At 42.3% G+C, this 24,725-nt stretch overlaps 1 protein-coding gene across 3 annotated transcripts in view; it reads left to right on the top strand.

Moving 5' to 3' along the window:
* Positions 1-24,725, top strand: part of NTRK2 (neurotrophic receptor tyrosine kinase 2) — a 334,844-nt gene that overhangs the window by 221,338 nt on the left and 88,781 nt on the right. For all 3 annotated transcript variants that reach the window (XM_088470100.1, XM_088470098.1, XM_088470099.1), the window contains one exon: positions 1,290-1,478. In XM_088470100.1, the coding sequence (XP_088326226.1) occupies positions 1,290-1,478 (189 nt within the window). The remainder of the gene's footprint in view (positions 1-1,289; positions 1,479-24,725) is intronic.

The following is a 24,725-nucleotide window of genomic DNA, read 5'->3' as shown; positions in this document are numbered from 1 at the left end:
AACACACCCACAACTAAGATCTGGGGCCAGAGACAAAAGTAGACCTAGGCTAGGGGGGCCCAAAAGCAAAGTTTTTACACCCCCCTCCACTGCCGCCAAAATCCTAAACCCAGCGGGCAGCTTCCCGGGCCGGCTCCTTCTCCCTCACTAACTGATGCAGGGAGGACAGGAGGAGGCATCACCATGTGCATATCGGCTAGGTCCACATCGCTCTGTGTGTACCCAGCTGAACACTAATAACATATTTTACACTATTAGTGCCTCTTGCACCTTTCATTTACATTACAAAAATATGTTTTGTGAAATATACACAAATTTTATATTCTTGCACCTCTGCATATTAGGCAAAGCTTATGTAAATTACAGCCAAATGCACATAAGGCCCAAAGTTCTTATATGTGTTATATAGTGTTTACAAGTACAAGACAATTAAAAGTTTAAAGGAAAAATGCCCCCTATCCATTGATTGCTATTATTTTATTATATACATTTTGGACCGTCATTCATCAGATCACTAGCTATTTCACGCAACACTTTTTTTTCCCTCTCTTTCCTCACCTTCCCCTCTCCCTGCCTCTTCCCCATCTCTCTCTCTTCGTATAGATTATTTTCGACCCTACATCTGTCTTCCTTTGTCACATTACTGTCAGTTGGAGGAGCTGTCAGCAGGTGGTATAAGTGCCATCTTCTCCACTGAGCATGCCTCAGAGGGACACCATAGTAGATTATATAATATATGAAATATTCCTAACAAACTGGAACTAGTTTAGCTACATGGTAAATGTTTGATTATAGCATGTGTCTTGTCATATATGTCCGCATTTTATTGGCAGTATAATTGACATGTTAAACTGTATACTATGTAGTCCTTTATGATCTGTTTACTTGGAGCTCTCTGTAGGCTTCTCCAATGTGTTTACCTGTGGTGTATATAAAGTATACGGAAATAGTACAATATGTTTAGAGAAAGGCAAATGCAACATTAGCAAATAACAAAAGTTACCAATCTTTACATGTGCTATACTAGTGATAAAAACATAGGCATGGAATTTGCACCATTGGATAGAAAGGCTTAGCCATTGTTAGGGAATATGCCCATGATTAGTAATTGTACACTTAGCAGGCCCTTGACCCTGTGTCTACTGTATTAGTTTTTTTAAATAAATAGGTAGTCAGTACAGAACAAACAACAAACAAAATAAATTAATATAAATAATATGAATAACTCAATTTCCATAAAATATACTAACTGTAAAAGTGAAGTAATCGAGATTATTTTCCTTTTCTAGGTCCTTCCTCTGTGATTAGTAATGATGATGATTCAGCCAGTCCACTCCACCATATTTCTAATGGCAGTAACACCCCATCTTCTTCAGAAGGTGGTCCAGATGCAGTAATCATCGGTATGACAAAGATCCCAGTCATCGAAAACCCACAGTACTTTGGAATTACCAACAGTCACATGAAGCCGGACACATGTAAGTTCAAAACTGTAGTTTATTTCCCAAAGCATCCTATTGCTGTAATGTAATATATGCACAATGTATTAGCAAACTCACCTTTCTTTAGATATTGTAACAGTGGTTAATCAGTTCTATTATTGCATGTAATTTTATGTACTTGTATAAGGTAGAAGTATTATTATATTGGGGATGTAATACAAGGGATTTAAGATAGGTCTCAAAATACTGACGCCTATCTTAATCCTGACGCCGGAATGCCGAAGGATGCCAGTCCGAATGAGGTAAGTTTGTGGCACCCTTAGTGCACGGGGGGGGAGGTTAGGTTTAGGTAGCGTAGCAGGGTTAGGGCTAGGTTTTGGGGGGAGGTTAGGGTTAGGCACCCCTAGGGGGAGGGTTAGGTTTAGGGTGCGGTAAGGGGGGTTTAAGGTTAGGCACCCGGGGGGAGGTTAGGGTTAGGCACTAGGGGGGAGGTTAGGGTTAGGCACCACTAAGGGAGGGTTAGAGTAAGGGGGGGAGAGGGATAGGGATAGGGTACTTACCTGCCCTGTTGGGATCTTCTCCCTTCGGGCTGCCGGCGCCGGGACTTCATACCCATTCCTTATATTTAACCTTAACATTAATATACATTAGTCATGTGATAAAATAATAAGCTATGTAAATAATTTTAAGTGTACTGATTTTATGGAAACTTACTGAGAAGTTGTGGAACCCTTGCCCCATCTCCCATGCAAGTCCCAGGCTCCTATTATTGCCACATGTACATGCTGATGATCATAGCCTAGCTATATAACCTAGCCTAAATAGTGTCCATTTTTTAACCCTAACTCTAAAATGGCCTAACTCCTAGTTTAGCCCTAACCCCTTCCATAACCTAAATGTAACTCTAGCTAACCTGTTACCTAGCCCTAACTTCTTACACTAACCTAGGCCTTACCCGTGACCTTAACCCCTAGCTGTGAGTAATTCATCTAGATTTCACCAAAGCAGTTCCCCCCAATTTGTTGTCATATTATCTCATAAGCAATAAATCATCAAGCAGTTTTTAAAAAATAAGAAAAGCACTTTTAGTTATTTACAATACAGCAGTGGTTTTCAAATTTGTTCCTCAGGTGTCCAAAGAGTTCCAGGTCAGTTTTCCAGGACAACTGGCAGGTGCACAGGTGTATTCTTTACTCATTGACACATTTTAAAAGATCCACATGTTGCGCTAATTATTTCACTTGTGATTCTGTGAGGAGACCTTGAAAACATGCACTGTTTGGAGGACGAAGTCTGAGAACCTGTGCAATATACAGTTTTCATTTTATATGAAAAAAAGGTGAACATTTTATAATCGCTGGTCATAGTTTTAATGTTCGCTGACATTATAATAATATGAGAAGGGGCATTTTCTAGGCATCTAGGATCAACCTCTGTTTTTACAGACATCTCTGTTAATAATGAGTGAGACCCACTGGAGGTAATTAACTAACCACAATTATTCCTAAGGAACTGGGCAATTTTTGACCATTCAGTGCTTAAATAAGTGCGTGACCACAATGCATTTTAGGGAAGTCCCTTTGTAATATCACAATTAAAGGTGCATCATGGAAAGTGTAAAAAAAACTAAATTTCAAGGTCCAGCCTATGGCTTGTTTAGGACAACTCCCTTAATTTATTCCAACTTTTACATTTTCTTCTGGGTCTTAAACCAGTGATGAAGTAAGAGAACATAGGGACTGACTTTATTACATGTGTGACTGCTGCAATCGGGAATCAGTTTATTACATGGTTAAATAGTATGCAAGCTTATTAATAACTTACCTATATAAATTGTACTTATTGGTACATAAAGCTTAACACTGACGAGTAAAATAACACCTGACAACCACAACACACTATAGTGAAATATAGTGAATCAAGGTCCATTTGCAGGGGTAAAGAGTCCATACAACTATTTACAGATCTAAGAACAACCCTTAGGGGTAAATTTACTAAAGTGAGAGTTTTTGGAAGTGAGTTTTAGAAGAGATGTTGCCCATGGCAACCAATCAGATTCTACCTAACATTTAACTAGCACCTTCTAGAAGATAATAGCTAGAATTTGATTGGTTGCTATGGGCAGCATCTCTTCTAAAACTCACTTCTAAAAACTCTCACTTTAGTAAATTTACCCCTTAAACTCTAGTGTATCTGTATACTGTATCTGCTGTGTCATAATTTACCTCAAACATCCTACATTTTCTTTTATATGTAGGAAAATATATTCAGATAGTCTTTCTCATGAGTTTTGTTGGATGTTCAGACTGACTTCTTCATTTTCGTGTATGCAGGGAAAAGCATTTTGTTACATTGGTAGAACCACCGGTTTCCAGCTGTTTTACAATGTTCAACTGCAGGATATAATTGTGTACCTCTTACAGTCTATGAGACAGTTATGAGATTAATATTTATCCTAAAATATGATGACAGGGTTAATGAGTTTTCATAAAACCTTTTAGAGTGTCCCAATACAAGCCCCTAAAAGATTTATTTGTGCATAAAACACACACCAGACAGATTTATAGCACCAAGGGCTCTCCATATTGAAAACACAGATAGTCTCCAAGTGAAATGTTCTTATGATCTAACGTTAGGAAAATGGTACATCTATACTGCCAGGCCTCTACTGCTGTTAGGTCAATTAAGAGTTTTAAAATTCTTCTTAGAAATAAGAATTTAACAGAATGTAAATGTTTTAGGAATATTTTTTTTTACTATGTAGTAAATATTAACTGAGATCATCACAGATGTACAGTATAAGTGTGTTTATGTATGTTCTTATGATATGCATGTATTTTCATAAACTTTTGGAAGTATCTGAATGGCAGCTTTCAAGGTACATTTGGTGAGGGTCTATGTACTTTATGCAAACGTTATCTTCTGCACATCAAGATGTATTCAGTTTTGAAGAGGACAAAGATAGGACAGCATGTTATGTGTGTGCTGATCTTGTAGGTGGAAGTGACCTGTTTGGCCACTCATCTGATCATGGGGGTTGATGTATCAAGCAGTAGAAAAAGTGGAAACATTGTCCATAGCAACCAATCAGCTTCTACCTATCATTTTACAGAATGTACTTGATAAATGCTAACTCAAAGCTGATTGGTTGCTATGAGCAACTTCTCCATTCTATTCACTCCTTTATACATCAGCTCACATATTTGTGAGGACTGGGCAACATATGGCAGGGCAGTGTTATTATGAGGGCAATGGAGCAAGCAGTTAGCTGCAGACTGAAGATTATATAGCGGAAGCAGCAATGCCCCGCCATAGCAGACTAGTGACGCCAAGGCTTCTGAAGCAGAAAGTGTGCATGAAAAGGTTCTACATCCAACTTGTTTTTGCTAGTTGTGTCATAAACTGCATTCATGTTACAGCATTGATTTGATTATGATAACAGTTGTCAATCAGTTGTTTTTTTTGATCAATGCACAAAGTTCTTCTGTGATGTCCTCACTATTGATCACTATCTATGATCATTGTTTGTCAGTAGTTCCCTCATAGACCACAAGTTAAGTAACATTTTCTCCATGATTTTCTATCTGAGGTGTTCACCAATATAATTTTACTTACACATGGAACATAAATAAGTAACATTTTCCTATGTCAGCACTAATTACAAGCATTCCACTTTCTCATGTCTCCTTGATTAATAATGCCTTCAGAATAACAAAATGATTTGCCTGTAACAGAGAAGCTATTAAACATTTGGCAATAATTATAAAAACCCTTGCAATTATTTGTACAGTACATGATTGGTGGACTTTAAATGCCGATACAATTACAGATTGAAAAGGAGACTAAAGAGTTTATATAATAATAACATGGAGCATTGTTTACAATGTGCACTTATCCAAAGCGACCAAAGTCACACTGACATATTTCTAGAAAATGGAAGCCAATGTCTGATTGGATGCTTTGGATTATAGGAGTGTGCATATGGCATTATTTGATTAGTTAAGCCCAATCTATTATATGTAAACTATAAACATATACAATGTAATGTACAGTACAGTACATGGTATTGCACATGTTTGCACAGAGCAAAACTATTACATAGGAAATCAGTTGATTACACAAACCTAGTAATTTTGAAACCAGAACTAAAATAAATCTTTCCTTTACATTTTTGCTGGCTTTATATTAAGGGGTTGGTTCAAGCATGACAAATGCCAAATTTAGGATGAATTAATGATCAAACATACATTTAATCATGTACAACCCAACCCTCCAGACTCCTTACATCTACGCTCTTCTATATTTAGTTTTACATGTATTTGTTATCTGAGAATGTATGTTTGGCCACTCCTTCCATGTAAACAATTTCACCGTTAGATAATTCTCAAAGCCTGTAGCATAGTCATAGTATATATAAGAAAGTAACTTTCATTAAGTGATTGTTATCCATGTACCAGTGTGTATTCCCTGATTATACTGCATTTCCTACTGGCTAATGTCATAATTCCTGGACAATTCATGTTTATAGCTTACTTCCCAACTGTCATATTCCAGCTGATAGTCCCGATTCTGGGACTGTCCCGCCATTTCTACAACCAGAACCTTTTGTCCCCAAAAGTTCTGATTCAGTTTGGAAGAATGTCCTACTTACCAGCATTCAGTGCTGCAAAGACATAAAAGATTTCAAGGACTCAAAAGCTGGGTGGCATATTATGGCTGCTCTCCAACCAGCCACAAGTGACCACCATCTCTGAGCTTTCAGCAATTACATTTACCATATTTAGCAAAGCTGCTGCTGCAAAACTGACTGCGTTCTGCTGCTTTCTGCTCCAAATGTTAACCAGATCCTTTCCAGATTCCTGCTCCTTCACTGAGCTGTTTATGCCTTGCATACTCGCAGCTGCTGTTGCACATCGTATCAACAGCTGAAAAGACTGCTTATTCCAAATAAAATAAATAAAAATGTAGTTTCTTCTGTATCATGCTGCTGTTTCTTGCATTAATAGAGAACGCTACTTGCAAATCCATTACTCTGTAAACTTTCTTTCTGTCACACAAGTCAGCCACCACCCTGTGGGATCTTAAGAAATTGTCCAGGAGAGGGATTTAAAGGTAACATCTTTCACAGAGTACTTTGATGGATCTTGCAATATAGCAAAGCAAATACAGGCAAACTCAAGTGTGGCAACTTCAGATCAATGTTTAGGATTTGGGACATTTCAAATTGAATTCTCAATGACTATTACTTGGAGTATGGATCACCCTACAAACTACTCTATTGCTAAGGTATACTGTCAATAAATACCTGGGGCATAATTTAAACCCTCTTTTGCATTAGTATTGGGTAAACTCCCTGCCATATTCCACTCATGGATTTGCAGATCAAATAAGTGTCATGTTTTTGTCAAAAAATATTTCTTTCTCCTTGTGCCGCCTTTGGAACCTATATAACTGTTTCTGATCTCAAGGATAATGGTTGGTTATCATCAGGAGTATCAAGGTGACTTCAACAAAGCAAAAAATATAAGCTGGGAAACTACCCCACAGTGGGCATAAGAATAGCCAGCTGAATTATTATTATGGAGCTAAAATTCATTTGAGAAGGATTAATTTCTTTATTTTTATCTAGAAGGCAATTACAAATTAAAAACACAATAAAGATGATAAGTATCATCAAACTATTTGTTTCTCTAGTGGTGACACTGGAGTTTTGTTAAGTAATAAGCTTGTTCACTATATTAAATCTAAAATGGACATATAAAATTTTTTTGTTGGGGGCACATTATCAAATCTTGGAGAGAGATAAGTGGAGAGGTTGCTCATAGCAACCAATCAGCTTCTAACTGTCATTTATCTAGCACAGTCTATAAAATGGGTGGGAAGCTGAAGGGTTAGTGTGGACAACCTCTCCACTTTTTCTCTCTCCAAGACTTGATACATCTCCCCCTGGATGTGTGTTCAATTATTGGAATTCAAGATTTCATAAAAAGGAATTTACAGTAATGGGCTTTTGTTCATTACATTTGTCAAATTCTAACAGTGATGTGTAATAAAAGTATTTTTAACTATAATTTCTCCTATGACCCAATTTTTGCCAGCTAAATGATTTGCCTCTCATCCGTTTCTTGTTCATCCTATAATCCCATATTAGTCTGGTGGAGGTAGATATTTGTAAATCATCTATTGGAGCAATTTTCTCATAGAGGTTCACAGGTCCAACAATCTTTTGTATCCATATCCTTATTTTCTGAGAAATGATTGGCTTTTAAAGCATTGGAGATACCTTTTAGAGTGTTCAGTTAACCCTGCTTTCAGGTATCACAGGAATCTGAATCTTCCAAAGCAGATTGGATATATAACTATAAATCCTTAAATACAATGTGAAAAAGCCAGGTCACAGGAGCAGCCAGTGATTGCAAATGGTGAAGGAGCCTGTGTACTCAAGGGAGTCTCTCTGGCTGGTAGAGAGGCAACCCTATGTCCAGCAGGGAAAGGAGCTGTATAATGACTTCTCAGTGCTAATGCAATGGGTCAGGAATGTTATGCAGAGCGCACAGCCTCTGTGTGGTGTTGGATAGGGAACAGCTTTTGTCTCAGCTGAGTACATGTGGCCTGGAAGCTGTACGATTGGTCTAAAAAATGACAGCTGCAATGGCAGGATCTCCAGTTCTACTCACACTAACAGTTTCCAGGGGGCAAGTGGGAGGTGCACAGAGAAGTGATATGTTATTACTGGCAGTGACAAGCATTCGGTTAATGTGAACTGTGCAGTTCAAGCAGCCTGAACCAGACAACTATATAATATATGCCATAGACAAAAAACCTTACGGTTTCATATGTCCCATTAAGGATGCTTAGACATGATCTGAAAATTCACAAAACCTATTGATTTTCTGCCACTCAAACTTCAAAAGCAATGAAATTACAATCATTAAGACTGACGCCTTAATGGACATGTTCCTTGCGCAATACAGATATGGTATGCCATCACACCCTGTGGTTTACGGCAGATTCAGCACTCTCGCACTCTCACAGAATGAGATTGCTGTCACTCACAAAATGGTGGAGCTGCTAGTTCACAGAATTGTGTGCTCATTGAAATACACACAAGGTTTTTTGTGTATGGAATTTTATAGCTTTTTTAAAATGTATTAAGTATCAGGGTTTGGATGAGCAAACCAGGCCACCTGCAGGGGAGAAGGGCAACAAAATTGTACACTAATGCAGGTAGAAGAGGGGACAGCACACAGGAGGTTGGTTTGGGAGGTGCAGAGTGCGAGATGGATTTAGCGTGTGGGGTAGCGGCAGCAGCAGTGGTGCAGAGCAGTGGCAGCGGTGCAGTGCAAAGGTGGCATCAGTGGGAGACAGAGGGCTTACTGGTAGTGCGTATACACCTGAGAAAATCAAATCAATAAATCACAGATGGATGAATGCAGCAGTGAGATCTAAATACAAGGGAAAAATGACGTAGGGGTCCCCTGTATTTAGCACAACCAGCACTAGGCTTTTGAGAACCTGTCCTGGTTGCCAAAATATGGTGGACAAATGACGTAGGAGTCCACCGTATTTAGTGCAACCAGCACAGGGCTCTGAGCCGGTCCTGGTTCTGGAAATACAGCACCCCTACGTCGTTTGTCCCCTGTATTTAGCACAACCAGTACCAAAGCCCAGGGCTGGTTGCTATCTGGGGGGTGGGGCCACGCCATTTATTTATTTTTTTAAAAACACAGGCAGCCAGTCATGGTTGTGTTTAAATGCAGGGAACAAATGAAATAGGGTTCCCCCATATTGAAGCACAACCAGCACCTTGCTAGTCAGAACCAGCCCTGGTTGCCAAAATACGGGGGGACAAATGACGTAGGGGTCCCCCGTAAGTTATGCAACCAGCACTGGGCTCTGATCTGGTCCTGGTTCTGGAAATACAGGGGGAAAAAATGAGTAAGGTCCCCCTGTATTCTCCAGGACCAGCACCGGACTATTTCTAACAGGGGGCTGATGCCATAGCCAGGGGACCCCTTTTACTGTGCCCCCCAGCCACAGCATCAACCCTGACTGCTAGTCTGTCCAGGGCTGCTGGGGATAGCCCCGGGCTAGCAGCCTGGGCCTGGGGTGCCCTGAGGAGGGGGACCCCTTTATTGGAGGTCCCCAGCTCCTCAGGGATCCCCGGCCTGGACAGACTAGCAGTCAGGGTTGATGCTGTGGCTGGGGGGCACAGTAAAAGGGGTCCCCTGGCTATGGCATCAGCCCCCTGTTAGAAATAGCCCGGTGCTGGCCCGGGGCTATCCCCAGCAGCCCTGGGCGGTGGGTTTTGGGTTGATTGTGTTGTGTGGTGCATTTTAAATAATATTTTCTTTTGCAGGTGAACTATAAGTCCCAGCATACCTCCCTGCATGCTGGTACTTGGAAAACCACAAGTACCAGCATGCTGGGCATTAGGGCCCACTGACACCTGTAGTCCACCTGTAAAAAAAATATTAAAATAACACAACACATTTTAATATTGTAATATTTTATTTTACAGGTCTTCACCTGGGGGACGGCGGCCTTTAAGCTCTTTTGCATGGCCGCCACCACCCCGGGACTTAGGCATCTTCACCTGGTGGGCGCCAACCCGCCAGGGCTTTGGCATTGTCGCCTAGTGGGCGGCAGCCTGTGATAGCTCTTCTTCGTGGCTGCTGCCCACTAGGACTTCCGGCATTTTCGCCTGGCGGGCGCCTACCTGCCAGAGCTTCGGTGTCTTCGCCTAGTGGGCGGCAGCCTGTGATAGCTCTTTTTCGTGGCCACCGCCCACTAGGACTTCCGGTGTCTTTGCCCAACGGGCGCCAACCTGCCAGGGTTTCGTTGTTTCCGCCTGGTGGGCGCCAACCCGCCAGGGCTTCGGCCTCTTCACCTAGTGGGCAGCAGCCTGTGTCAGCTCTTTTGCATGGCAGCTGCCCACTAGGACTTCCGGTGTCTTCGCCCGGTGGGTGCCAACTGCCAGGGCTTCGGCGTTTTTGCCTGGCGGGCACCAACCCGCCAGGGCTTTGGCCTCTTCACCTAGTGGGCGGCAGCCTGTGTCAGCTCTTTTTCATGGCCACCACCCACTAGGACTTCTGGTGCCTTCGTCCGGCGGGTGCCATCCCACCAGGGCTTCGGCTTCTTAGTCTGGTGGGCGCCAGCCAGCCAGGGCTTCGGCGTCTTTGCCTGGCAGGCGCCAACCCACCAGGGCTTCGGCGTCTTCGCTTGGCGGGCGCCCACCCGCCAGGGCTTCTGGTGTCTTCACCTGGGGGGTGGCTGCCACCTCTCCAGGGCTTCTATGGTCCTCTGCAGGTGCCGCCGCCTCCAATGACGTCACAAGTCGTGATTGGCTCGTGGCAGCCATCTTGATTGGCTCACAGCTGCGGGACCGGTGCCTGTTCGGGTGTCGGCGGCGGGCCTAGATCAGAGAGGATCTAGTCCCCGCCAGCCATTCTGCCGAGTACGGCAGCGGCACCTTTTTTAAAATTCAAAGATGGCCGCCCTGAGCCGTGATTGGCATAATGGCTGGCGGGGTCTGAATCCTCTCGGGTCCATGACCTCCGCCAATGCCCTCACCATCGCCAGATCCTCCACTGCCGCCGGACCCTCGGTCACCGCCCGACCCTCCGCCGCCAACACCTGCGCCCCCGCCGACACCCGCATCCTCCGCCGACATCTGCGACCCACCGCCATCGCTGCTGAGGTCCCTGCCGCTGCTTTGCCCGCTACCGCCCACAAACAACGGCCATCTTGCTGCACCCAAGTGAAGCCACTATGACTACACCTGCTGGAAGCTCCTACTGCGGCTGCGCGACAAGTTGAAAAGTCCTATCTTTATAATGGCGCATTCTCGAGGTAATAGTTTAAAAACTGTGACTTTCTAATTTACCTGAACCCCAAAAGCACGTACCCTGGCACAATAGCTACCTAATAAAACAAACCCCAAGTCTAAATTCGCCCCCTACCTTGAGTTTTGCATTCCCAAAAATCCCCCATAGACTACTGCAGAAACAGGTTCATAATTGACAATGTCAGAAAAAAGTGACAGTTGGAGCTTTAGATTACTCCCATGTCCTAATTTTTTATGTTTCTGCCCTGAAATTTGGCATGTAGCACCGAGCAACAGTTCTACCCGGCCATGCCAAATTTCAGATCCGTACCTCCTATAGCTTTTGAGGTGTAGCCCCTTGAACACCCTGCCCCCCCCTCCAGAATTCTCTATGGAGAAATCTTTTTTTTTAAATGCAGCCTTAATATAAGGGCACGACTGTGCCCTTATAATACCAGCTCCGCGGTAGTAAGGAGATGGCCGTTCAGTATTACTGTCTCCCTGGCAGCACCAACCACAGCCCTGGGTCATGGACGTGCTCTGCACATACTCAGCATTGTACGACAAGTCCAGGAGTCACAGTTCAGTTATGTTTTGAAAGTTTAACTGGAATTTAGAATGTTTAAACAGGATTTTAGCAGGACAGCCAGTGGGATGCAACCTATTGAGCTCATCTAAGCTACGTCCCCAGGAATATGAAACTTCTGAAGAAAACCAAGATTGCCATTATGCCAGGAGTGATCACCCCAATTCTTTGCTAGGTTTAGTATTATTTCTTACCAGAAAGGATCATGAAATGACAAGGCAGATGTGTTAAATTAGCAAGGCTCCGTGTAAAGAATGTGTGACAATCCACACCTACTGTCCACATGGATCTCTTGGAAGGTATACACCATTCCATTACTCAAAGTCTAGTACTTTGGACTGCAACTTCATCAAATAGCCCACACCTGTCCATGAAATAGCTTTTGAGTTGGTAGTCCCATTACTTTTGGCCCCTTAAAAAGTGGGAGGCACATATAGAAACCTCTGTAATTCCTACACCATTCACCTGATTTGGATGTAATTACCCTCAAATTAAATCTGAAAGTCTGCAGTTAAAGCACATCTTGTTTGTTTCATTTCAAAGCCATTGTGGTGGTGAATAGAGGCCAAAATATGAAAATTCTGTCAATGTCCCAATATTTATGCACCTGACTGTATATATATATATATATATATATATATATATACCAAAGGAAGAAGAGGCAGAACACTCACTAAAGTACACCTTCCACCTCATAAACACAACCCTGGAAAACTCTTATTGGCTACATGACAACACAACCTATTTTAGCCCCATAGCTCACCTAATACCATAACTCAGTGGTACTCAAAGTCGGTCCTCAGGACCCCATACAGGTCACATTTTCCAGGTCACCCAGCAGGTGCACAGGTGCAGTCATTACTCACTGAAACATTTTAAAAGATCCACAGGTGGAGCTAATTATTTCACTTGTGATTCTGTGAGGAGACCTGGAAAACATGCACTATTTGGGGTTCTAATGACCTAGGGCTTTAAGTTCACTCCTGTATATGAAGTACATTTGCTCGGTAATATCTTCTTTTATCCAATGCTATTCCCTGAGACTTCATAATTAGTTATTTAAATTAGTATTTACATTGTTTTAAATTGTGCATATAAGTAAAACAGTGACGTGTCGCATGGCTGATGATGTCATCAGACACTGTCACATTGCTATATCATACATTGTTCATTTTTATTGTGGATGACACTGCTGCATGGACAGCAGCTGCCTCATGCATTTCTAGTCCCTTTCTTGCTCTCATGCAGGAACAAATCATGACATCTACATTGGTAGCCACTTCAACATTTTGCCCAAGAGCTACTGAGAATAAAACCTGTGCAGTTGGCCCCCATTTTCACAATGATCTCTAATAGATCCTTGGAATTGTGTGTGGTCCCTTTTTGTTTTAAGTGATCCACAATTGTTCTGGTACTAAAAAATTCTACTATTATGGGCCTAAATGATTATAGACCATTTGCCTTGACACCTGTGGTCATGGAAATGTTTGTACGATTGGTGTTGAACCATCTGAAGGAGACAGGTCCCTTTTTGGTCCCTTTGCAATTTGCCTACCGGACAAATAGATCGGTGGAGAATGCAGTCAATATGGGGCTGCGTTATTATTATACAACATCTTGATCTGCCGGGTACCTACATTACCTTGCAAAAGTATTCACATCCTTTGCATTTTTCATGTTTTGTTGCCTCACAACCTGGAATTAAAATGGATTGTGTGAAGGTGTGCATCATTTCACTCACAGAAAATGCCTACAACTGTGAAGTTGTGGTTTTTTAATATATTGTTAATCAAACAACATTTAGGACAACATAACAGAAAACTTCAGCATGCATAACTATTCAAGCCCCTAAAGTCAGTACTTTGTCGAGCCACCTTTTGCGGCAATTACATCTGCAAGTCGCTTTAGATGAGTCTCTATGAGTTTGCCACATCTTGCCCCTGGGATTTTTGCCCATTCCTCAAGGCAAAACTGCTCCAGCTTCTTCATGTTGGATGGTTTTCGCTTATGAACAGCAACCTTCAAGTCTGACCACAGATTCTCAATTGGATTGAGATCTGGGCTTTGACTAGTCCATTCCGACACATTTAAATGTTTCCCCTTAAACCAATCGAGTGTTGCTTTAGCAGTATGCTTCGGGTCATTGTCCTGCTGGAATGTGAACCTCCGTCCCAGTCTCAAATCACAGGCAGACTGAAACAGGTTTTGCTCAAGAATATTCCTTTATTTAGCACCATCCATCGTTCGCTCGACTCAAATCAGTTTTCCAGTCCCTTCTGCTTATAAACATCCCCACAGTAAGATGCTGCCACCACCATGTTTCACTGTGGGGATGGTGTTCTTGGGGTGATGGGATGTGTTGGGTTTGCGCCAGACATAGCGTTTTCCTTGGTGGCCGAAAAGTAACATTTTAGTCTAATCTGGCAAGAGCACCTTTTCCATACACTTGGGGAGTCACCCACATGCCTTTTGGCAAACTCAAATCATGTCTTCTTATTTTTATCACTAAATAATGGCTTTTTTTGGCCACTCTTCCATAAAGCCCAGCTCTATGGAGTGTACGGCTTATTGTGGTCACATGCACAGATACACCAGTCTCTGCTGTGGAACTCTGCAGCGCCATCAGGGTTACCTTTGGTCTCTGTGCTGCCTCTCTGATTAATGCCCTCCTTGCCCGGTCTGTGAATTTTGGTGGGCGGCCCTCTCTTGGCAGGCTTGTTGTGGTACCATGTTCTTTCCATTTGATGATGATGGATTTGATGGTGCTCTGGGGGATCCATCAAAGATATGGATATTTTTTTTATAACCCAGCCCAGAATTGTACTTCTCAACAACTTTGTCCCTGACTTGCTTGGAGTTCCTTGGTCTTCATGGTGTGATGCCTCTTGCTTAGTGGTGTAGCAGCCTCTGGGACCTTTCAGAAAAGGTGTGTTTATACTGACAGATCATGTGACACTTAGATTTCACACAGGTGGACTTCATTTCACTAATTATGTGACTTCTGAAGGTAATTGGTTGCACCAGAACTTTTGAGGGGCTTCATAGCAAAGGGGGTGATCAAATATGCACGTGCCAATTTCAGAATTTTATTTATAAAGATTCTTTTTTATATATTATTTTTCTCATTTCACTTCACCAAATTAGACTATTTTGTGCAGATCCATCACATAAAATTCAGATTACAAAAATAAATAAATTACAGGTTGTAATGTAACCAAAAAGGTAAAGAGACAAGGGGGGGAATACTTTTGCAAGGCACTGTATGTGAGGGTTCTCTTTGTGGACTTCAGTTCAGTGTTCAACACAATCGTTCCAGGAATATTGTATACCAAATTTGTTCATTTGGAGGTTCCGGTATCCACCTGTTATTGGATTTAAAATTTTTTGGTGGATAGGAAGCAGTATGTGAGAATGGGGGAGTTTACATCAAGTGTATGGAGGATCAGTACAGGGGCTCCTCAAGGATGCGTCCTATTCCCTTTGCTTTTCCCTTTGAATACCAATGACTGCACCTCTGGTGATCCATCTGTGAAACTTATCAGTTTCATTAAAGATGTGGAGGAGTCCGCTTATAGGAGAGAGGTGGAACAGTTAGCCCTGTGGTGCAGTCGGAATAACTTGGAGTTAAACCCACTTAAAACAGTGGCATTAATAGTTTATTTTAGGTGACACTCAGTTGTAGTGTCCCCACTTACTATAGCAGATAATGTTATATCCATGGTGGATACCTTTACATTTTTGGGTTCAAAAATGTCAAAGGATCTGAACTGGGTGTACAACATTGATGCTATTGTTAACAAGGCATAGCAGAGGTTATATTTTTTGCGGCAGCTTAGGAAGTTCAACCTACCACAGGAGTTGTTGACTCTTTTTTATTCTGCAATAATTGAGTCTGTTCTTTGTACTTCGATTATAGTGTGGTTTGGTTCAGCTAGTGAATGAGATAGGGCCAGACTTCAAAGGGTAGTCAGGACAGCGGAACGAATAATTGGTGTAGATCTCCCCCTTGCTCAGGAGTTATATCTGTCCAGGGTCAGGAAGCGGAAAATAAATATCGTAAGAGATCAATCGCATCCTGGTCATGATCTTTTTCAATTGCTCCTGTCAGGTAGGCGCTATATATATAGTAGGCGCTATAGATTGCGGACTGTAAAACATCTAGACATTTTAACAGTTTTTTCTTCTGGTGGTTCTTTTGTTAAATACCTGAGGAGAGGATATTTGGACTGGTATTGTATTATTGTTTTAATTAGGATGTCCTTTATTTAGAGGAGTGTTTTATTGTTTTTGCATTATTTATGTATTGTAGTTGTGTATTGTGAATATATGTATGTTGTGTTTTCTTTTATAGAAGTACTTGGCTAGTAGTAAACCAGAGTTAAATTGCTTGTATACAGTTGTATACTTGGCCAGTAAAGTTGATTCTGATTCTAAAACTGATAATGTGCTCTTTCTTTGTGTGACATGTAATTTCATAATCTCAAAATCCACTGTCTGGCAGTTATATTTAAATGTTTGTGACTGTGTGTACTGTAATAGGAAATAGTGCTTAAGGTAGTGTCAGTGCATTTGAAAACCACCATAGACCATACATGCCGACATTCAGTTCCCTCTTTCCGGGAGGGAGCTGAATGTCTGTGCACAGCGGGGGGCCGTGGCCGGGCAATGACGCAGTTTTAAGGGCAGAGCCACAAGATCGCGTCATCGTGGCTCCGCCCCCTCTTCACAATGCTGAAAATATTGGCATTGTGCAGCAGGGGGCGGAGCCACGATACGCTATTCAGCGCAAATCGCCTCATCGGGTCCCCCACTGCGGGGGTTTCTTGTAGTAGTTGGGGGGGGGAAGGCGGCAGCCGGGTGGCTTGCCTGCCTTTCCGGGGGGTCGGGAGCTGCACCCGATTTTCGGGAGGCTCCCGACCAAATCGGGAGGGTAGGAAAGCCTGCCATAGACAAAGGGGGGATTGGCCGTTTTTTGTCAACTACCATTTAGCCTCCACTAGCAGAATACTATAATGCTGTGGCTACAATTCATGATGAACTAACAGCCATGTTCTGTCTGTACATGTTTCATCCCCTGAAAACCTGCGATGGCACCGTGCGAAGTGACAGGGATTCCGTCGTCTGGCATATCGGGCAGTCCGCACACACGGTGCAATCGGGTGGCTGACCGCCCGATATGCCGGCTCCCCCCTCTCTCACCCGCATAGCAATCCATGGGAGCGCACATCACATCCCCTGATCTTATGGCCCTGCACAAAGATCAGGGGGTGCGATGTACGACCCCACAGGAGCGCGCTCGGCCCAACATCAGGGCCATACACGGTGCGATATAGCAGGTAAATCGCACCAATCAGTTGGATCGCCTGCTTTATCGCCCTGTGTATGGGGGCCTTAAGGAAACGGTGCTTTTTCCCAGTATACCACTATGTGTAAAATCAAGACTGTTGCCATTTGCTCTCCTGGCAACGTGCCACCACTGCCGCTGCGCTCCTATCTATTACAATGGACATGCTAGTCTATTCTAGTTATATGTTATATTACACTTTGCCTTAATAGCTAAAATAAGCTCCTCCAAATGTGATGATACTGAAAAGAGAAAATATTTGTTTGCAGCACACACTGAACTAACATAATTACATCAAAGACTTATACATCTCCCTTTTTGGATAAGCACATCCCTGGTGCATTATGATAAATGGCATACTACCTGGGACAAGGACACTCTTTTCAATTTAGTGCAATCACTTAGTTTAGCTATTTAACTTTGGCTCACTAGCATAAATCATGTGCTTAGTATCACAACCAATAACACATTTGGCTTTCAACAGCAATTTACCATTACAGAAAGCAATGTTAGGTAAATCATGAAACACAAACCCGTATTATAGCCTTATTGAACACCATCCAGACTAAAAAGCTTTCAATGTCCATAATTGTTTAATGAAATTATAGACTTATGCCAGAAAATGTTATACAAAGATTGGACTATCCTAAATGTGCTTATTTAAGATCACTTGGAATATTTTATTTGATAACGTCCTTACAAAAATAGGAACATAGAATATAAGAGAATGTACAGTATACACATTTGATTAGACTGGCTACATAATCTAGATTTGCATTTCCAGGACATTAGGCCTTGTATTGCAGAGATACTGTAATTATCACGTGGTTAATTTTGCACAGATAATACATTTTTCCTGAAATAAAATTCAGACTTTTCGAAGTCAGTTTTAGAAAAACTACCCATTTTGTAAAAACTACCCATTTTGTGTCACAAATGTCTGCAAATGGAGACTGCATGGCTAGGTGCTTGATTTTACACACCTGTGGCAACGAGTCTGATTGATGCACCTCAATTCAATAATTATAATAATCAATCAATTCTAGTGCTGCCTGTTAGTGGAGTCACCTAGCTCTTGTGATCATTTTCTGCTTATGTTATCCATATTGTGGTTATATAATATGTCATGACATGCTTCTCTTCTAGACGGTTTTTCACATTGAGTATGCATGTATATGCTGCCAGCATCTATTCTCAATTCCATTATTCTGAGCGCCCCCCTGTGGGACTGTTACTTTTTTGCTGGTGTTAGGATATGTTACCATGGTTATCGTTGGTGTGCCGTGTTGTGTGTGACGCGACTTTCTGAGCCGTGCGGTGATGACATATTCATCCCCCACACTGGTACCGCATTCTACAGCACATTGGTGAGTGTCTTGTTATGTATATATTCATGCTGTTTTTGTATGTACATGGTCCCTGAGGACAGTCTGTTATAAAGATTGAAACGCTGGAATTGCCATGACCAAGTGTCTTCATATATGAAGTCCCGTGAGTGCCGCCGTCTATGGATACATATATATATATATATATATATATATATATAAAATCAAAGAAACCAATACAGTGGTGTGCTCCCTTAATCAAGGATCATTAGTGGATTCACAGCTGCTGACATACAGAGGAAACTGCTATTTATATATAAAATCAACTGTCCTGACTGACTCATCAATTCCCGACCCAAACCCCTGGACCTAGTAACATGAAAATTGTGGAGTATATTCCTTCCATGACGTAGGTGCCACTAAGAAGAGATTAGTGAGTGAAAAGGGCTAAAATGTTTCCTCCCCTGTGCAATGTCCGACTGACTGACTCATCGTGGCTGCAGCACAGTTGAATATTTAAACACCAACTGTCATCCCAAGTTAGGGACGTAACTAGAACTTTGTGGGCCCATAGCAAAATTTATAAGGAGCCCCCCAACTCAGGTCTCCAACAGAGTAGTTATGGCTAGAGGCGTGGTTAGTGTTGCCTACCATTTTAACACATTACCATGCTCAGTTACATACCTTCATCTCCCATCATAGTCATTACCCATAATTTTTCATATCCAGCAACCTTTTACAATGAAATTAATAATTAAAAATTTTATTTTGAAAAGGGTGTAATTCTTAACAAAATTTAAATAAAACATTTGAAAATGCAGATGTTGGTGTCCTCAACATTGTTGAATCTTTTTTAAAAGGCTATCTCAGGCAATCTGCTGTACAAATTGCTTTTTTAACTTGGAGGGGGAGGGGGGTCACTGTCAGCGGGCACAGTGGCTATGACTCAGAGGGGGAGAGGTGGAGGGGGAGCTGTGGGGGGATCACCGTCAGTGGGCACGGTGGTTAAGAATCAGCGGGGGTTCACTGTCAGCGGGCACAGTTACTATGACTCGCGATGGGGTCGCTGTCAGCGGGACTGTGCAGCTATGACTTGGAGGGGGAGGGGGGGTCACCGTCAACAGGCAGGGCGGCTATGACTCAGAAGGGGGTTCGCCATCAGCGGGAGCTCAGATAGAAGGGGGCAGCGGGACTCCACTGCACAGCCGGATCCATCCGTCAGCCATGCCACTTTAGTTACGGACTCACGGGATGATGACATCATCTTGCGAGTCTTTCTCTCCAACAAGTGGCTTTGTACAGTCCCCTACCTCCCCCACCCCCACCAGGTAGTAAACCACAGGGCGCACGGCACTGCTACTAAAAAAGAAAAAAAAAGAAAAAAAATGGTGCAGGGAAATTGTTTGCTGGGCCTTCGGGCCCCCAAGTGGCCAGGCCTCATAGCAGCTGCAACCCCTGCGCCCTCTATAGTCCCAAGTGCTGCCAAATGTAACTGGCGCTTGGTGTGGCTTCCTTATTGAATCGTGAGGGAAAGCAATGTGTTATTACAGAGCTGAGAGAGAAAAATGTGTTACTACACAGGTGAGGACGGGATATGTCAAATGTGTTACTATGGCGTGTAGGAAGGGAATATGTTATAACACGGACGAGGGAGGGGAATGTTTTACTATGGGGCGAGGAGGGGACGTGTTACCACAGGGGTTAGAGGGGATAATGTGTTACTACAGAGGTGAGGGAAATGTGTTACTACTGGGATGGGCAGGGTTACCGTGTCACTCCAGAGGTGAAGGAGGGGAATAAGTTACTGCAAGTGTCAGTAAGGGTAATGTGTTACTACATGTGTGAGGGAAGGATTGTATTTCTACATAGGTGAGGGAGGGGAATGTTGAATGTGTTCTAAAACAGGTGAGGAAAGGAATACAGAGGTAAGCGAGGATAATGTGTTACTACACAGGTGAGGGAGTGGAGTGTGTTAGTTCATAGGTGAGGGAAAGTAATGTCTTACTATAGCAGTAATGCAGTACTATAGTGGTGAAGGACTAATGTGTTATTGGAGTGGTGAGATGGAAATGGAAACAGTAAATATCTAAGGTATACCCTGGTTAAACTATACTAGTAAACTTTATCCAGTTCACCTTAGCCTGCTCCTTCTCTTCTCAGTTCCTTCACGTTCCCTCCCCCCTATACTTACAGGTCCTACTGTCCTCTCCTAGTGACTTGTCCCATCTCCGTCACTGCAGTGGGAGCTGTTGGTGGGGTGCTCTTACTGTGCATGACATACCCAGGACAGGCAACCCCTGATTGTTATATAGATGAAATGAGCACCAATATAGGGCTCTTGCTACTATGCAAAGACTGTATAGCTTGCTCTCTAAATTGAGAACTCCATATATACATAAATAATTAGCTCTTTTTCCTATGTTGAGAAATAGGACATAAACCACATTCAGGGTTGGACTGGCCTGGAAGGGAGCCGAGCAATCCTCAGTGGGCCCTCCTGCTTCTAGGCTCCGACAATTATCATCAGGTTTGGGTTGATCTAGGCAGGAGTAGCTGGGCCACCAGTTTTGATTTAAAGACATATTCACCTCTCTGTGTACATTTTGCTGCAACTGCTGAGCCTGTAACACTGAGGAGCAGTGTTTCCACTTTGAAATCTCGGAATCCCCTGATGCAACCTAGTTTTCCTTATCAAAATCTTAAAATTCCCTACTTTTCCCCTATACATTCCCTTTAATTAAACCACTGCAGTAGATGCTTTAAAGGCCAAATGGAAATCTCAAAACTTATGTCCCTGTGTGATTTTCTTTGTTTTTGCAGTCTGTACATCTGTACAAAAGCCAGTGACTAGATTCCTGCTGCTGATTGCACTGTTAAACTATTCCATCCCTTCTCCTCTCCATTCCCTTCTCCTATCATCTCCAGTCTCCATCCCCTCCCTCATCTCCACTTCAGAAAACAGGAGGCCATATAGTAAGTGTATGGATGACAGTGCAGGACAATGTGGTGTTAGTAAAGAAGTCAGTACAGTAACCTGCACTCAGCTTACTAGTGAGGGTAAATACAGTGACAGGTGTCAGTACAGTGTCCCAGTCACCTACTGTACAAACAGCTCATACATTCACCAGGAACTAATGAGACATCTGGAAGCACTAAGTACCTCATGCCTGATTGATGTCACTACTTCCTAGTGGATGCATGGGCTGCATTCTCATAATCTGCTATAGCACGTAAGGAACAGCTACCTCCATTGGGTAGCAATGCAATGTGATTACCATCTGTATAAGTAGGGGCTGTTTTCAGAATATTTTTCATGAAATGTTAGGGAAATAATTTTATGAGAAGCATAGGTGTCCCTGTGCCTAGTGACCTATAGTAACCTGCACTGTTGGCTCCGCCTTTGCGACAGGAGCCGAGTGCTGCAGAATAATGGGACACTACAGCTATCGGCTCCTGTCACTGAGAAGCAGCCAGCATTTTGGTGTCACCCCCTCCGAGGGTGATACCCTGGTGCGGCCCACACCCCCTCTCATGACGCCACTGATAGTAACCTGCTGTAAATACATTGTCTCCCTCCCTTCCATTACCTGATGTGTGAGAAACTTCCTTCCTCTGAGGTAATGGTGCCCTTGTAGGCAGCGGAGGCTTTGTGCTGGCAGCAAAAGGGAAGCGAGCAGCACTCTGCGGAGCACCTCCAGGCTCCATCTCCTCTCTATTCCGTCTATGTACTAAGCCTTGGGGAGAGATAAAGTGAATGGAAAGAAAGGGGTCTATGTACTAAGCCTTGGAGAAAGATAAGACGGACGGAGATAAAATACAAACCAATCAGCTCCTAACTGTCACTTTACAGGCTGTGTTTGAAAAATGACAATTAGGAGCTGATTGGTTGGTACTTTATCTCCATCCACTTTATCTCTCTCCAAGGCTTAGTACATAGACCATTATGGAACTGCAACCCTGCCCCTCGTAGTAAACAGATAAGTCTGTCACGCTAAATGGCAGACTGCCTAACTAATAAGCAGGAGGCAGCAGCCATTTTACAAAAAGAAACTATATTGACATGTGTATTATTCCCATTTGTACCAGCAATTTCCCAGTGATACCGATTTGGGTAGGGAAGGAGCTGGATCTGGGAATCAGCACCATCTGAAGATGGCAAAGGTGCCTTCTGTCACACTCCGAAAATGGAGTATTTTCAGAGCTTGATAAATTTTTACCTTTATAATGAATGACCCCGATACTTAATTTCTACAAAAGTAGGTGAAAGTGTTAACTTTGTAGAATTCAGGGATAATAGCAAAAGAGATAGTTGTTATTTTGATTTTATTCTATTAAACTAGAAAATCACCTTCAGTTTGAGTCATATAATTTGTATTATGAAGGGTCAGCTTCTAAACATTAACTAAAGTTGAAGATGAGTTTACCCCCAAACTCAAGTCAGCTAAAAACTAATTCAGACCTTTACAGAACAGGTTGTGTAAACGATTACGATATAATGCACAAATATAAAACACTGTAGAAAACCTCCTGCATTTTGTCACACATTCTACCTTGAAATATTAATAGCAATGATCTGATATTTTATCTCTACAGATGAGAAAATACACAACTGATATTTATATAATATACAGATTCATTATGTTTAATTCTCTAAAGTGATATCAATTTAAATTAAATAAACTTCTAGTTCATTGCAACATTCTGAAAACAGACATTGAAGCTACATTTAGGTTTTGCAAGGACAAAAATAGTAGCCGAACACTAAAACAGTTCAAGATGTGGTCACTGATGAACGCAATACAACAAAGTTTCAAAATGGAGAGTGGCAGAAAGACTTTTGCAGTGAGATCAGAAAAGTGACATAATTCTGTCATGTAGAATGACATAATTATTTTTCTAAAGAAATCACACAGTAATCAGCTTCATAACAGTTAATGATCTTATACAGTATATAAATGTAGAATTCAGGGAAGGATTGTAATGCTATCAATTCTAAGGAATATTACCAAGCACTTTGGAACCCTCTATTTACTTATACCCCTTTTCCACCTAAATTCCGGGTCTGACCCGGAGTTGGAACAAAGTTCCTATCCGGATCAGACCCGGAATTTTGCCGGTGCTGACTCGGGATATTCCCGAGTCAGCGCCGCTCACACCGCAGTCGGGTCTGCATAGACCCGGCTTTCGCGGAGTGAAAGTGGTCCCTTGGAGATGACGTCATCTCCAAGCGCCACTGAAGCCGGACCAACCGGCCGGCTAGCAGCGCACTCCAGGTCATCGTGACCCGGAGTGCGCTGTTCTCACAGCAGGGTTTCACGGGTTATGCCCGTGTTAAACTCTGCTAGTTACCTGGGTTGGATTGCCGGGTCACTCGACCCGGTGATCCAACCCTCTCCCCTTTTACACCAGGGAGCTGCCTGGGTTAACCCTTCAAAAACCCAGGTTTTAGCTTCGGTGTAAAAGGGGTATTACAGAATTAGCACATAATTAAAGATCTTTTAAATTGGCTCTTTAGTGAGACAATTTGTTCATTGCGATCATTTCTCTTGGATTTAAACCTGACAGCAGCATAATTAAGTGTGCTGGTGTGGATTTGAATAGTATTCTAACCACAGTTCTGTAGGGAAACCTCTATGACCACAATCAAGTAAATTGCAAGTCAGAATCCCATGGTATTAATTGCATTAACTGATTATTTCTCTGATTGCTTGAAACAGTTGTATGGCTTTCAGAATACTCTTTATTCTATAAAAGTTTGAATGGGACGTCCTCTTGAACTTTACATGGCATACAGCTGTGGCTGTGACTGTAAAACAGGTCTTTCTCGAAGAATCAGTTAAATAATAGGTTCAATAAACTATTATGGGGACACAAAGGCACTAATGACCCCAAACCAGTGAGTACAGTGTTATAGTCATTTGCTTAAAAAGAGAAAGGACTACATTGGCAGGTAAATTGACGTAAATTGCAGGGAACCTCCCACTTCCGTGTAATGACCTACATTTCAATAGGACTCCTTCTGGATCATTAACATTTACTGACTAAAATCATTATAAATCATTACCGAACTGAAAGTAATTGAGGCAGGTTTATGGTTTAATAATATATTTTTCAACCATTATGTCATGAATCCAAGAAGGGAATTTTGGTTTAATTGTTAAAATCAATGGTGGTAAAACAGTGAAATACTTATTTATGCTTA

Source organism: Taudactylus pleione, unplaced genomic scaffold (genome assembly GCF_031769625.1).
Source record: "Taudactylus pleione unplaced genomic scaffold, aTauple2 ptg000095l, whole genome shotgun sequence".
In the NCBI taxonomy this organism is placed as follows: Eukaryota; Metazoa; Chordata; class Amphibia; order Anura; family Myobatrachidae; genus Taudactylus; species Taudactylus pleione.
This window is presented reverse-complemented; position numbering and strand designations above follow the sequence as displayed.